This window comes from Notothenia coriiceps, unplaced genomic scaffold, assembly GCF_000735185.1.
Source record: "Notothenia coriiceps isolate Sejong01 unplaced genomic scaffold, NC01 NC01_scaffold00009996, whole genome shotgun sequence".
NCBI classification, from domain to species: Eukaryota; Metazoa; Chordata; class Actinopteri; order Perciformes; family Nototheniidae; genus Notothenia; species Notothenia coriiceps.
The window spans coordinates 1-14446 of record NW_011342697.1 but is presented as its reverse complement, the minus strand read 5'-3'; the positions used below and the strand labels follow the sequence as shown (position 1 = coordinate 14446).

General features: G+C 40.6%; 1 protein-coding gene across 1 annotated transcript in view; it reads right to left on the bottom strand.

Moving 5' to 3' along the window:
- The window catches only part of LOC104945720 (adenylate cyclase type 3-like), a 28842-nt gene extending 16695 nt beyond the window's left edge, over positions 1 to 12147 (bottom strand). The window contains exons 1-9 of the mRNA XM_010771430.1: positions 11967 to 12147; positions 10041 to 11258; positions 5951 to 6100; positions 4029 to 4159; positions 3772 to 3883; positions 3135 to 3262; positions 2677 to 2835; positions 1546 to 1711; positions 1178 to 1306 (exon numbers count right to left, since the gene is read on the bottom strand). Of these exons, the coding sequence (XP_010769732.1) occupies positions 1178 to 1306; positions 1546 to 1711; positions 2677 to 2835; positions 3135 to 3262; positions 3772 to 3883; positions 4029 to 4159; positions 5951 to 6100; positions 10041 to 10724 (1659 nt within the window). The 5' untranslated portion in view covers positions 10725 to 11258; positions 11967 to 12147. The remainder of the gene's footprint in view (positions 1 to 1177; positions 1307 to 1545; positions 1712 to 2676; positions 2836 to 3134; positions 3263 to 3771; positions 3884 to 4028; positions 4160 to 5950; positions 6101 to 10040; positions 11259 to 11966) is intronic.
- Between the last annotated feature and the right edge of the window lie 2299 nt (positions 12148 to 14446).

Sequence of the window (14446 nt, the reverse complement as noted above, 5' to 3'; positions counted from 1 at the left end):
AAAGCTCCTCAAAAACGCTATGGAAGCAGTTCCTGCCGTTGCTACGTTAGTTCAAACGGTAACAAAGGACTATTTTTCTTAGCGGATGCATGTCAATTTAAATCAATACATACAACTATTTTTTAAATCAATAAAATCATTTTCTAAATCCACAAAAGCATTTCAATTAATATTGGGAGTCATAACGTTACTTTGTTGAGAATGTGGCCATGTAATAAGCGGGATAATGTGCAGCGACTTGGTCATTATGGGGAAAAGAACACCTTCATAATAATGACCGCGCCGCAGCACATTATCCCTTACATATAGTATAGGAAGTAGCATAAAATACTCAATTATATAAATTCCTTTCGGGGACTTCAGGTGGTTACTTAGTCTTTTTTACTTACTTATATGACTAGTCAGTAATCATGTCATTTCGTCATAGTACAATATTTGCTTCCAAATGGTAGTATAGTAAGTATAAGTATATATATAGTGTATACTACCATTTGGAAGCAAATATTGTACTATGACGAAATGACATGATTACTAGTCATTTTGCATGTTCAAATTATTAATAAAAAAATTAACGAATGAATTATGATGTACTCTTATGGATTATTATACCTTTTTTAAAGTTAGCTTCACCGTTACCAGCTGCAAAATAAAAATGATTAACACACGAATGGACCACTAATTTTCAGTTTTGGTACTTTAACTATATTTTGATGCCGATACTGTTGTACTTTAATTTAAGTATAATTTTGAATACACTTTTACCTGTAACAGAGTATTTCTACACTTTTACTTATCTGAGTACTTCTTCCAACTCTGAACACAAGATGGTGTCATAGTCTCATCTAATCAATATGATCTGCACAACTCATGGTAATCTACCCAAGGGATATTGATTGTAATCACTATGACCTTTACACTAGCCACAAATGGTGAATATGGTGCAGCTAAACAGAAATATGCTAACATTAGCCAGGACAGTGTGCAAATGGAGAATGGCACCCATTCATGTATCAAAGTTCATCAAAAAGTAAAGTCAGACTCTATGCAAAAGCATTTAGTGACCCTATAACAAATGAGTATTTATTATAATGACAAAACAACATTTGAATTATTTGGGAACAACCAACTAATATCAATGTCATTCTGTCTGTAATTGAAGAAGTGACGTTGTGTTTACCCTTGTGTCCAGTTCCTCTGGTTCCTCTGGTTCCTCGGGGGTGGTGCAGGTGGTGTTAACGCTGCCGTTACACTCTGTGGTGTTAATCAACAGCGGGGAGTTTCCATTGGACGAGGTTACAGACAGCTTCTAATGTAAACAAGCAAACACAGAGCACATTACTACAAAAAGTAGTTTAACTTATCTTCCTTATCTGCAGCAATGTAAAGGACATTTAAATCCAGCTTTGAGTACGTTTAAAAGTTAAATGTGATTTCACATGTTACATCCTGTATAATGAATGTCCCTGTGCGTCTGCTGGCTGAATATGAGGCCAACATTTGAATATCCAAATATTTGCAGTGTGGGTGTGTGGAGCTTGGACTCACTACACCGTTGATGCCGTTCTTCCCCACAGGTACTTTAGGGACAACCACCAGGTAGGTCTCGATGCCGCGCTCCTTCAGGTAGTCGCAGCGGTCTCCTCCGTTTCCTGGCTCTGTGTCGAACTCTCCATGAAGACACTCCATGGTGCTCTGAGAGATGTGGACGCGCCTGGCCAACACGCACACAGGGGGGGTTAGAGATTGAAATGTCATTGCGTTAACTGCTTCTGTAAAATTATAATGGCATCATTATTTTCTAATCATTTAAAAATGGTGGTATAATGCTGCTGTTTGAATTTGGTCAAAAGCCCCTTAAAGAGGAAATATTCTGCTAAATGTCATGTTCATATTAGTATTGTGTGCCTCTACTGTGACTGGGACTATTTTTCTCATACTGCCTGTGCTGCAGCACCTCTTTTCACCCTCCGTCTGAAACCAGAGCCTAGTCTGCTCTGATTGGTTGGCTGGCCAGCTCTGTTGTGATTGGTCAAACGCTTAGAAATGATGATATTGATGAGTATTATCTTGATCAGTCAGGATTTATTTTACTTTTTGACCTTAAGATGCAAATGTTGTTTTTTTCTGTGTGAACTGCACATTGTGCTCTGTACGGTGAGTGTAGTTTTATTTGCAAGTGCCAAAGACAAATTTGCATTTTATGTAAATGTGCTTAATAACCCAGTCACCTGTTACGGAAAAACAACACTGAGTGGAAATGTCTGGTTGCTGCAGTGTGCTTTCTTCTTTTCTTAGAAAACAAACTACGATATACTATGTTATGACCGATGACTCCAGCAGCAGCATCTATTTTCTGATGAATCCACTGTTCGGGTCTTACCTGACACTCAGTCAGAGACTAGCTGGAGAACATTGTGAATATTGCTAGTGCTAATGCTTATGCTAACACTAATGATAATGTTGAGCTGTGTCTGTTGAAGTGTGATCTATGTATTTTTAAAGGCAATAATTCAAATGGTGTTTTCTGTTTATGTAACACAAAGTAATGGACTGAAAGCAACATAGACATCACTTTGAAAATGTTATATGACATAATTTTTTTTTTTGTGGATATACATGTAAGTGCTTTTATTTGAAAAACCTGATCACAAGACATGTACTAAATAGAGTTCTCACCCTGGTATCCCTCCAGCCTCCATTTTGTTTGCCACAGTGACGTCCGTGGACCAGACGTCGTACTGCCAGCGTTTCTGTCCCAAAACCCCCCCCAGGACGGTCCCACTGTGAACTCCCACTCGCATGTCAACATCTGTCTGAGTTTTCTCTCTGACGTACCTGTGGATGGTTTAAGAAAAACAGCCAGAGTAAACAAAACCACAACTAGCTTCTGCCCATTTTACAATACATTCTCAACAAAGTCTCTAAGATATCTCATGAAGAGCAACAAAGGCTATCAAAAGTAAATGAAATTGTAATCTATTTCAGCTTAATTATCATTGTGCACGTCACTGTACTTCTCAAGTGTGCTCCACAGAAAGCATCAGTCTATCATTGATGGATTCCAAATTGTTGACCACCCAACCCATCCCATCAGACTGTTGGAACAGAGTCCCTCTCCTCTCCCCTGTACTCACGAGATGGCCTCCACCATGGCCAGCCCCATCATGATGGAGCATGCAGCGTGGTCCTCCCTGTAGTCAGGCAGCCCACAGATACAGTAGTAGCAGTCTCCCAGAATCTTGATCCTCAGCTGGTGATATTTCTGACGGGTAGACAAGATAAGATAAGAAGAGAGAGATGGAGCCAGCATGTTTCCAATGCAGGGATAAATACACCCTCAATCTTTTTTTTCAGCGTGTATCGTTACAAATGAATGAGTGACCTTTCCTTTTTGGATTGTTTTTGAGGATGCAGAAATCTAGTCCATGTGATCAACATGACTTTGGCAGATCGGATACCGCACAGAACTAGTTCTGCTTCATTCATTTATAAACCTATCACTTCCTGCATCGGACTCATAATAGGTGTCTTTTAATGCACAAGCAGTGCAACAACAAAAAAGTCAGCTTCCAGCATCACAACTTGTTTTTGGATATATAAATCTGTACATAAAATAATCATTCAAGTTAAATATTAGAAGCTTTATCAGCATTAACTGGATACTTAATACAATCACAAATATTAAAAAAAAGATGGATACAAACATTTAAAATCTGAATATTTAGCATTTCTTGTAACCGTGATGTAAATGAGATAATTGATGAAACTCACTGCAGCCAGTTTGTCGAAGCGAGCGAAGAGCTCGTTGAGCAGTTTGACCAGCTCATGAGCGCTGCAGGTCGACGACAGCTGAGTGAAGCCCACGATATCTGCAAACAGAATACTACAGGACGACAGGAGACAAGGAAGAACATTAGTGATGATATCATGCTGCGACAGTAACTTAACCGGATCATCCACGAACAAGTCGTATTGTAACAAATCGTTGGTTAGAATCTGTGATCAGACTGAGCAATCATGCACGTTACCTGACGTTCTCGTGTCGGTACATGTACATGGTGTTGAACTGCTGCATCTCTTTCTGACTGGGCTCCTTCTTCATGTCCTGAAGCATCTCATCAGCTATGTGCTTTGGAAGGATGGAGAGCAGCAGACGCTCCTGTGGAGGACAGAGACAGAGGACATCATACACAGCTTAGAAGTATGGTCCCTGTGTTTTCCTATCAAAAATCACTTTTCCTTTCAGTAACTGTTATTGCAACCATTTTATATCTTGAGGCAGGTTGTTGGCCTACTTTAGCAAAAAGCCAACTATGAAATAAAAAGGGGCTTTGCGGAATGTTTTTTCGGAACTGTCCTAACAGACAACTCTCTGGTGTGAATCCTATTGCAAATAGTGTAAACAAAGGTGACAACTAGAACAAATGCAATGGTGATGGTGCCATGTTTCAGTTCCTTGTACAAAAAAAACACAAATAAAGTGATATCAGGGAGGAGTAGAGTGCTGATGAATACAGAAGGTGTACAGAGTGTACTCTTTGCTGAATGGCATCAGACTGTCATCAGCGTGTCACAGAGATCCTGCACAGTGACACAGGCCCACACACACACTTATATGACAAAGAAAAAATCTTCATCGCACACACAGGCACATTGGACCTGTGAACACAACACACACACCGTGGACATGGAAAGAGGGGGCAGCTTCCAATATTCTTATCAAAACTGGCAGAGAGGCAGAGAAGTGACCAGCGTCTGAGCGCCTGCTCTGTGATTACAGCTGACAACGTCTCAGGAGGCCCGTTGCCATGTTAACCAGCAGCCACCGGATGCCGCTTGATTGGTTGGCGGCCCTTGTCTCCCTGCAGCCCGGGCTTCTCCATTAGTATTCTGAGAGTTTTATCCCACTCATGGTTTTATTAGCTCTCTTGTTGTCTCTTTCCACTTCTCACAATACCTTCACTCTCTTCTTTACTCTCCTCCATAAGCATTCTCTGGCTTTTTCCTGGCTCCCTTGCTCCTTCGTGGGGCAAACCATCTGTCCCATAAATAGTCGTGTTGGAGAATGCCCAGTGGCCACAGATGTGCAGAGAGGAGGGGAGAAGACAGCTGAGAGTACCAGCCCAAACAAACCAGCAGAGCACTCTGTAGAGGCTTGGCTTGGGAACCTGAGGGTCACCAGTTCAAGTCCCTGATGGGTTGGAACTAGATCAGGCACTGCCAAGGAGTGCTGTATAGTAGCATTCCAACACTAGCATGGGTTAAATGAGGAGCCTAAACTCCTCTGTGTGAACATGTGCAATTTGATTAGAATCGTCCAACTGACACACACACAAGCTGCATGATAGGCCAGTAACAAATCTAGAGGACCGGATGAAGATGCTGTAAAACTGGAATACTTAGTTAAATCAGGCACATTTTTTATTTAATTCTCATAACTCATAAACAAGTTGAGGCTGATTTTCAGGTTACCTAACCCTCATTGCAAGACTAACAATGCATGCATGCAGCAGGTAGAATGTTAACCACATTTAGTTTAGCATGTTAGCATGCTAATACTTTAGCACACAACAAGTACAGCTCATTCTGAGTAGAATGTAGATTTGCAGTTATTAGCTTGTAAACCATAAATTGGACACATGACTCTTTCTGACTGATGACGGCAGTAGGTAAATAATGATTACAATGATTCATAGTTACGTATATTTTATGAGACTACATAAACTGGCTATAAATTGACCCTTTTAAAAAGAGGTGACTTGTTCTAAATATAATTAATATTTGTTTGCTCATACCATAAAAGCCAACACTGGACACTTTGAAATTATACTAGAACTCTTCTGACTTTGGGCACAAATATACAACCCCCCCCCCCCCCCCCCCCCCACACAGTGAAAATGTTTTTAAACTGACACATGGAAACATCCGATCGCTCAGTTTGACCTCTGACCTGCTGCTGGCTCTGCTCCTCCAGGTTCAGTTTGACCTCCAGGGACTGTCTGGCCTCCAGAAAGGCCTTCCGATGCTTGCGGTCAGCCATATAGTACGACATGACGCCCACAGTGATGGCACAGACATAGATCACTATGTTGGCTAGTAGCTGGAACAAAATAATGTAACAGTTAGGGTCCATCATTTAATGAACACATGCACATTGAGGGTATAATAGGACACTACAGCAATTTGGAGGAGTCTGGCTACAATGCTTCCATGTTATGTTATGTCTTCTCATAATAATGAGGTAAACAGAAGGAAAGAATTACATTTACACTGACTGCCGTTTTCCATGCTTGTAATTTGGGCAAATACACGTGCAGGAGGAAATTGGCAAGAACAAATAAAAAAGCCTTTATGAATCTGTATGTGTAGACCCAATGGATTCACTTTATTTTAAGCAGCCACCAACAGACTATATAGTTGGTCCCTTCTTCTCTTGAATCCTTGCTGGTATGTGTGTGTTGCTGAGGTTTGTCTGAAAAACAACTCGTTTTGAACGTTTATATTTGGCCGTTGCCCTAATTACACATCTGAGATGAAGCTGTAGCAAACTATAACTTTTTTCTTTTGTAAATCTGAACCACCTTGATATTACATCCTTTACCACACGCCCTGATGAAAGCTCAGTGTTTCCCACACAATTTGATTCTTATTTGTGGGGGCACCGCACCCCCGCCCCCCCAATGTTCTTGTTGCTCTGTGTTGCGTTGTTAATTAGTGAAACACACCGGAGTTGAGGATCTGTGGGATTTATTCTCCCAAAAATATAATTTACAATTTAGGCATTTAGCAGACGCCTTATTCCAAAGTGATTTACATTGACCAATTACAGGGACATTCTCCCCGGAGTAACCGAGGGCTAAGTGCCTTGCTCAAGGGCACACTATTAGTGATGTTCCAGGCAGGATTTGAACTCGCAACCTTCCGATCATCAGCCCACCTCACTTTCCATTAGACCACCACAAATAAATCAATGTATGGGAAACACTGAAGCTTCACCTTCATTCAAGTACACATCTATACATCTATTGGCAGATTGCCTGGTCCTGAAGCTCCTGCTTGCTGAGGTGTTCCTGTAGCGGACTGTCCTCACAGTATATGAAACCAGGAAATGATTACAGGTGTCATGCTTCAGACAACACAGCAGCATCAGGACAGTGTTGTTATCTACAGGAAGTCATGTTAGGGTGAGCACATTAGCATCTGACACAACTTCAGTATATAAGAAACCTTTTACTCTGATGGAGGACATTGTATCGAGTTTGTGTCTTTTTTTTGCTTTAGTAGTAAATACCCTTACCCTTAGAGAACTATCATGTGGCTCTATGCAATTACAATGTTTATACAGATGATTTGAAGAAATCATGCATGTAGGTTGTGAAGTCTCACAGCTTAAATATGGAAAAACCTGTTTAACAAGTTACTCTGAAGATTAGACACAAAGCAGTACTCAGAGTAGCTGCAGATTATTTTATTTGAATTTTTTCTTACTGCATAAGCAAGCTATTTTATGAAATGGGTAATTCAGCTTTCAGTTATGTTGACATAGTTCAGTAACGTCTATTTCAAGTTACATTATGGTAAGTATAGTCAGGACCACACAGTTATAAGATAAGACATCATACAACTTAAAGGTGGGGTAGGTAAGTTTGAGAAACCGGCTCGAGATGCACTTTTTGTTATATTCCATGGAATGCTCTTAACATCCTGATAGCAATGAATATCTTAAGAAGAAAAAAAAAAAAAAGTCATCTGTGGAAGCCGTAGTACTCTAAAAAGCACGACCAATCATTTTAGCCGGCCCGGCTAAAGTAACTGGATGGCCTACCTGCCTGTCAGCCTTCCATCTGTGCACAAACTTATCTTGTGCCCTCATTGGTCATGTGCGCGTTCGTGTGTGTTGGAGGAGGGGCTCTGTAAGGAAGTGGCAGATTTCTTCCGGCTGTGTATTTTCAAATTTCTCCAAAATTACCTACCCCACCTTTAAGCTCTTTACTTTATTTAAAAGGGGTGTGCATGACATGACCCACAGTTGGTTTTGACATTAGCTATCATGAGTATTTTCTTGCCCTTAACTACAGTGGTACCATTTGGACTTTTCATTCAAATGTCATAAACCCAGTTTGACAAACACATATCCAGTACCAAGATATTTATGGAGTGAGATACTTTTACTTTTTTCTAAAGAGCGTATTACTGCTAACTGTATGTGCTGTTAGGTAGTTGGCTAAGTTAGCGATGCAACCCTATCAGATGACTCAACCACAGGGGTTTCAAGAGCCAAATTCAGCAAGAATCAGTACATGTTTTTTTACCCTCATTACTGAGTCGTCAAAATTGCCTGTCAGTCAGCTAATAGCAATGCCAGTTGCATGTCGATGGACGTTACGCGTATTCAGCGCTATTGGCTCTCAACTTCAACAACGGTCCAACCCATTATACATCCATGGTCATAGCTTCCTTTGTTACAGGAATCAAGTATGTAGAACATTGAGTGGTGGCGGCGCAGGAATGAGTCCTATAACCCCGGAAATTACTTTGAGTTTTACCACTTACAGTTCACTCGTTTCGAAAGTCTTTGTGGTTAGAAAACTGAAATAAGCTATATAAGATATTTTAATTTTTTGTTGTAAAACATAAATACGCATGAAATACTCCACTGGTGAATCTTCTGTGTCTTAAAATTGGTGACTGCTAACAAGTGACTACATAAACTACTAAACATTATCAGGTCAACACGTGTCTACCTTTAGGTTAGCTGTGGTGATGAGCAACCATGTGACCGTGATGTATTTTGTTTGTCATTTACGCTTTAAAAATCACAAAGTGGTGTTAATATGAGGAGATTATCCTGCTGAACAAAACGTGGTAATTATTAGTGTTTTTTTGCACCATACTGGAATCCAATGGAGAAATCCCATTGCTTTCTGTCCAGGCAGCCCTTGCGATGCTAACTTCAAAAGCTAAAAAAAGACGTCACCTCAGCACCACTCTTTAGCACTTTGCTAGCTGCATCATGGGAAGTTCCCATCAAATTAAGCTCCTTTATTTCTCCCTGTGGTACATGAATGAGCGTATGTAAGTTTGGGAGGTTTTTGGTTGATAAGCAGTTTTTGTGGTGGTTTTCACAGTAGAAGTAGTTCCATTTGCAGAGGCATAATAGCTATCAAGATGGTGAAAATGGAAGCTCTCCAAAAGTGAAGCCAAACATCTCGATGGGCCACTGCTGCAGTTTAGGTCACCCCGCCCACTCCAAATGCAATGATTGATAAATAGGATTCATTAGTGAACCTAATTTTTACAATTGTTTTAATTTGTATCGAATTTGAGTCCAGACTTCTCTTCATAGAAGAAAATGTGGCAGACATTGAGCCAAAGCAACAGCAAAAAACTGGAATATAAACAGCTCTGTGAATATTTGGGCTTTTAACATTTTAAACAGCCCATGAATTGTGCAATTCACAGCATTCTGCATCAAAATGTGCATCTTCTTATCCATGTCGGTAATTCAATGCTTATATTATGCACACATGGTTTGTGCAGCGAGAAAAAAGGTGGACTTCTTCCAGTCTGCACTCCTTGCATATTCATTAACCTTAACTACTGAGCTGATTAAAAGCATACACCGAGGATCTCCTTTCCAAATATCTGTTACGCCAATATTATTACACCCAATCAACACCTGATGTAAACTTGTATAAGGCACATATGTTCCATATATTAGCAACGTACTTAGTATTTCATTATTTACGAGCATGTCATTTCCCTCACCAACTTTCCTACCTGTCGCTTTTGATATCATAATATCAAATAAAGGCAAAATGTCATTATAAAATGACTTGTCAAACAAATCAATGTTGATAATTCCTAGAGTTGGGTATCAAAAAACTATTAGTCCATCCTAAATGTGAAACTTTTTCTACTGTATTCCAACTTCTTGATGAGTGGAGGTCTCGCTACATGAGATCACACCAGTAAAAGCATTCAGGACAACCAATTACTGTCTCTCCACACCACCTCCCTTCCTCCCATCCCACTCTTACCTGTCTGCCGAGTGCGGCACCCTGGATGTGCTCCTGCTGCTGCTGGGCGATGGTGACGCCTAGAACCAGGGTGTGGACCCCGCAGGACACAGTGGTGATGAGCACGATGGGTGTCAGCCTCAAAGGCAGAGTCAGGAAAAAAGAGAAGCTGAAGAAAGCCTGCCAGCCCACCGTGTCACTGGCCTGGTGGAAGCGGGCATAGTTCAGTCCCAGGTAGCAGAATATCTGAGCCGCGATGAGCACCCACAGGGCGTAGGGCACCACCCGCCTCGATATGCGGTCTGGAAGCAGCCCAAAGCGGCACAGCACGTAGAGGACAATATCGGCCGCCAGTCCCAATGATGCCACCAGAACAGAAGCCAGCTTGTCAGTGGTGTAGACCACCGCACACATGACGATGATGTAGCTGTCAAAGAGGGCGGCAAAGACGACCAGCACCAGCAGGGTTTCGTGTCTCTGCCGTCTGAAGTAGGTCTGGTAGAGGTTCTCCAGAGACTCAGGTGCAAAGGTGAGGCGCATGAACCGCGGCAGGCAGAGGCAGCATCCTGAGCTCCGAACCGTGACCTCATGGGTTCGCCCAACCGCCTGCCCGGGGTCAGAGGGCAGCGTCACAGAGCAGTCTGCAGAATACTCCGCAGAGTACTCGGGCTCGGAAAAGGCTCGGTTCCTAGGCATGGTGCACATTCAAACCGTGCTTCCTTCAATCAAAAAATGGAAACCTGTTTGTCTTAGGACGAACGCTGAGAAATCTCATATATTCATCATATGCATGTTTCTCTTCTGCTAATGAACCGAAGTATCCCCCTGAGGTACCACATATGTGCCATGAATCACAGTAGTGTGTTGATTGTCAGGACCCGTACATCGGAAAGAAGTCTTCTTACATAGCTACGTCTGTGGTCACTCCTTCCAGCGCTCTCAGTTGACTCAGTTAGTCCTGTGTCATATGCACACATCCAGTACGCCTACTCATTTTTGCAGCAACGTGATCCTAATAATGTGCACCTCTTGTTTCCTCATTCAGCTTTATAACTATGAACGTTTCACCAGCCCCTTTCCACCTTTGTACAAGGCAGCTGTGCAGCATGTAAGAGTTGTTGATTTCATTAGAATCGGATTGAATGTGTTGCTGTTTCTACGACTCCCTCTGTCTCCATCATTCCTCTGTTTTGGACTGTTTATTGCATTTTGGCCTTCCATAGTCCCTCTTCACATGGCCTGTATTAAAGAGAACAAATAAGGAATACATTCACCATAATCTCTCAACAAACAGAGGCATATGTTTAGAATTCAACAGCAGCTGATGATCAGGTACAGAGCAGTCTGATCCCTGCAGCTGGCCCTTCTTCTCTGCAGAGACACAGTCACGCCAGCATCCATGGCAAAATCTGCTCTGCTGTTTATTTTCATATTTTAATGGCGTGTGTGGCAGCTGGCAGAAAGAAATACATTAAAAACACACGTTTGGAGCTGGCATGTGTCATATGTATGCGGAATTGAATATGTTTCCTTATATTAGCAGCTTTCCCTGGGTCTGTCACAGGGACCGGGCTCTGTGCTGCGGGCCTACCTAGCTACATGTTGCGCTATGTTGAATACACAGGCTGTGAAAACACTTCACTGTCCGCATACATCATGTTCACTTCCACAATAAGCTCATTTCCTGAGCTGTCTCCAATGCCACTGACTTATCCGACAAACCTGTTTTAATGCTTGCCTTAAGCCTTAAATTGTGTAGGCTATATTTGACTATTAATGATGTGATTATGTTTAATATTTACTTCGGCTTGTAGTTGTCCAATAACAATGTTTCTAATGGTGGTGTCTAATTTCATTCACCTGACATGCTGTACGGGGATAATGTGTCCCCGTTCTTCCAGATGCTGTGAGAGCCATGTCCATTATCTACAGGCTGCTGATGCTCACCATGTGAAGCCAGATGTCGTCTCCTTTGGGTGCTGACGGTGGTTCCCTCGTGCAGCGATGATTCCCTCAGTCCTCCCGAAAAAAGCAGCCAGGTTTACATAAATGAAATAGTCTTGAAGAAATAATAAAAAAACAGGCTTTTAAAAAGTCGCCTCGACGTGTACACCGAGCCCCGCTTCTGTCCTGGGTGTTTTCCGCAAAAGAAACCGCTTCGCCGTCTAGCTACAAGCATTTCAAGCACCACTTCCGGTCACTTTCAAAATAAGACAAATTAGCAGTTTTACTTTTTTTATGAGTAAATTATTTTAAAAAAACATGTACTGATCAATATTAATGTATTTAAAAGTGAATCAGTTGCTTCGAATCGCATTTTAATGTATAAGGCTCTTTTATATAACATATCAATTTGGATAAGTAGACTAATTGAGATGAAAACGAAAGTTATCATCATAATTGAAATAAAAACAAATATTTCTGAAAAACTAGAGTCATGCTTTGTAACATAATCTGTTAGCATTAAACATTATTATTGGATACTGTTGTTAGGTTAATTACAATCATGCATAAGTTCTATGTTCCTGGAATTTAAATGAGAATAGTTTTGGTGATCCCAACATTTTGGCAGAGTTGAGCATAAACATTAATTCTTGATCTTGAAAATGGAAATCATACAAAAAAACTGATCACAATAGTTGCCTACTAGCCTTGCATCTTTTAATGCAAAAATGTTTATTTTCACTTTAAATCCACAGTAAACACACTCAACAATGGCTGCATGAAAAAAGGCTGGGATAATCTCAAAGACCAAACAAGCTTTTACAGAAAGCTTGGAAGGATGTCATATATTAGACACTTCTGTAGATTTTAAATTCCACTCTATGTCATGCTTTTATTTTGAAAGTAAATATCTAAGCCCGTTGTTTACTTCAGCTTCTTTTGTAACTAACTTGACAGGATGTCCACATCTCCCTTTAAACATCAATGGACCACATTCCGTGAATTGTCAATACTACTTGAATGAATAAGCTTCACCTAATATGCGTTGTTTTATTAAAGGTCCTATGTCATGCTTTTCCTGTTATAACCCGTCCCCTTGTGTGTTATGAAGGTTTTTATGAATGTAAACGGTCCTGTAAGTCACAAACCCTCGAAGTACACCCTGTAGCGAGTAAAACTCTAAAACAGAAAATACCTGTCTATGCTGCCCCAGAACGCCTAGTTGGAGATTTATCTTTTTCCATTGTTTTCTTCCTGGGTACAGTGACGTGCCCATACCCAAATGGACCCATTGGTCCAAATCCGTGGAGCCGTTACGTTACTCGGATTTGGACCAATGGGTCCATTTGGGTATGGGCACTTCACTGTACCCCTCTATCTTATAAAACATACAATTGATATGCTCTCCTCAAAGCTAGCAAATTCAAACAGACAAAAACGGTTAATCTTGACGACTATTGTAAAACAACAATTAATTTTAACTCTAATGCACCAAGTAAAATGTAAAATATGGTTGCTCTATGCTGTTTCAGTTCTCGGCTAAAATGGCTAACTGCACTAGCAAACAACATTAATAATACTTATCTTTGCTTTGACAAAGATTAGTCTTGGTCTTCAACCTCCTAAACAGCATTATTGACCTACCAAGATCGAAAGTCCTGTCAGTACTGTTGCACAATTTAATGAGCAGTACATGGGGATAGATTCTAGAAACATGTTAAACATCAGCAAAGTACAGCTGTGCAGGGCCTTTTTAATGATGAACTATTAGTAGAGAATAACGAGTAATGAATATACTTTATAGGGATCCTATTAATATCTAATAATAAAAATAATGAAATTCAATAACATGCTTTAACCACCAGGTGTCCCTTTCTATCAGCTGTGCACCTTTATGGTGTAAATACAGCCTTTCTACCAATTGGATCAAATATAAAAGTCAGCCGAATTAGTGTTGATACTGCGAGGAGACGTATTGTGTGAAGAGAAATGTAAGATGTTGTTTAATTGCTGATATATTTATGATCCACGTCATGTTTTCAGTGTTGGCGGCAATTCCTCATGTTTGTCTAGAAGTCTTCTGATCAGGGCTCTATAAATAGAGAACTACGGTAGATATGTAATATTTAATGCAGCCGAACCGTGTATTACAATGCCGTTATGTGATGACTTTCAAAGAGAAAAACAAACACACTCGGAATAAAGTATTATTTTATTTTTAAAAAATGTTTTCGGTCTGTTTCCGGTATTTGTTTTATGACGATGTGATGTGAGATGACCACCTTGGTAACAATGAAAACGTTGTATAAACACAATTTCCTGAAGTAATCTTCATAACAACTAGCAAACTAAAGATCATGTACATCCACTGCACACATAATCTGAAATAAAAACTAATATTTCTCGCATCAAATGACATCAAAACGCATTTTAATGGCCAAACTAACTTTAAAATAGGCATTTTCCACCGAGAATTAAAAAAA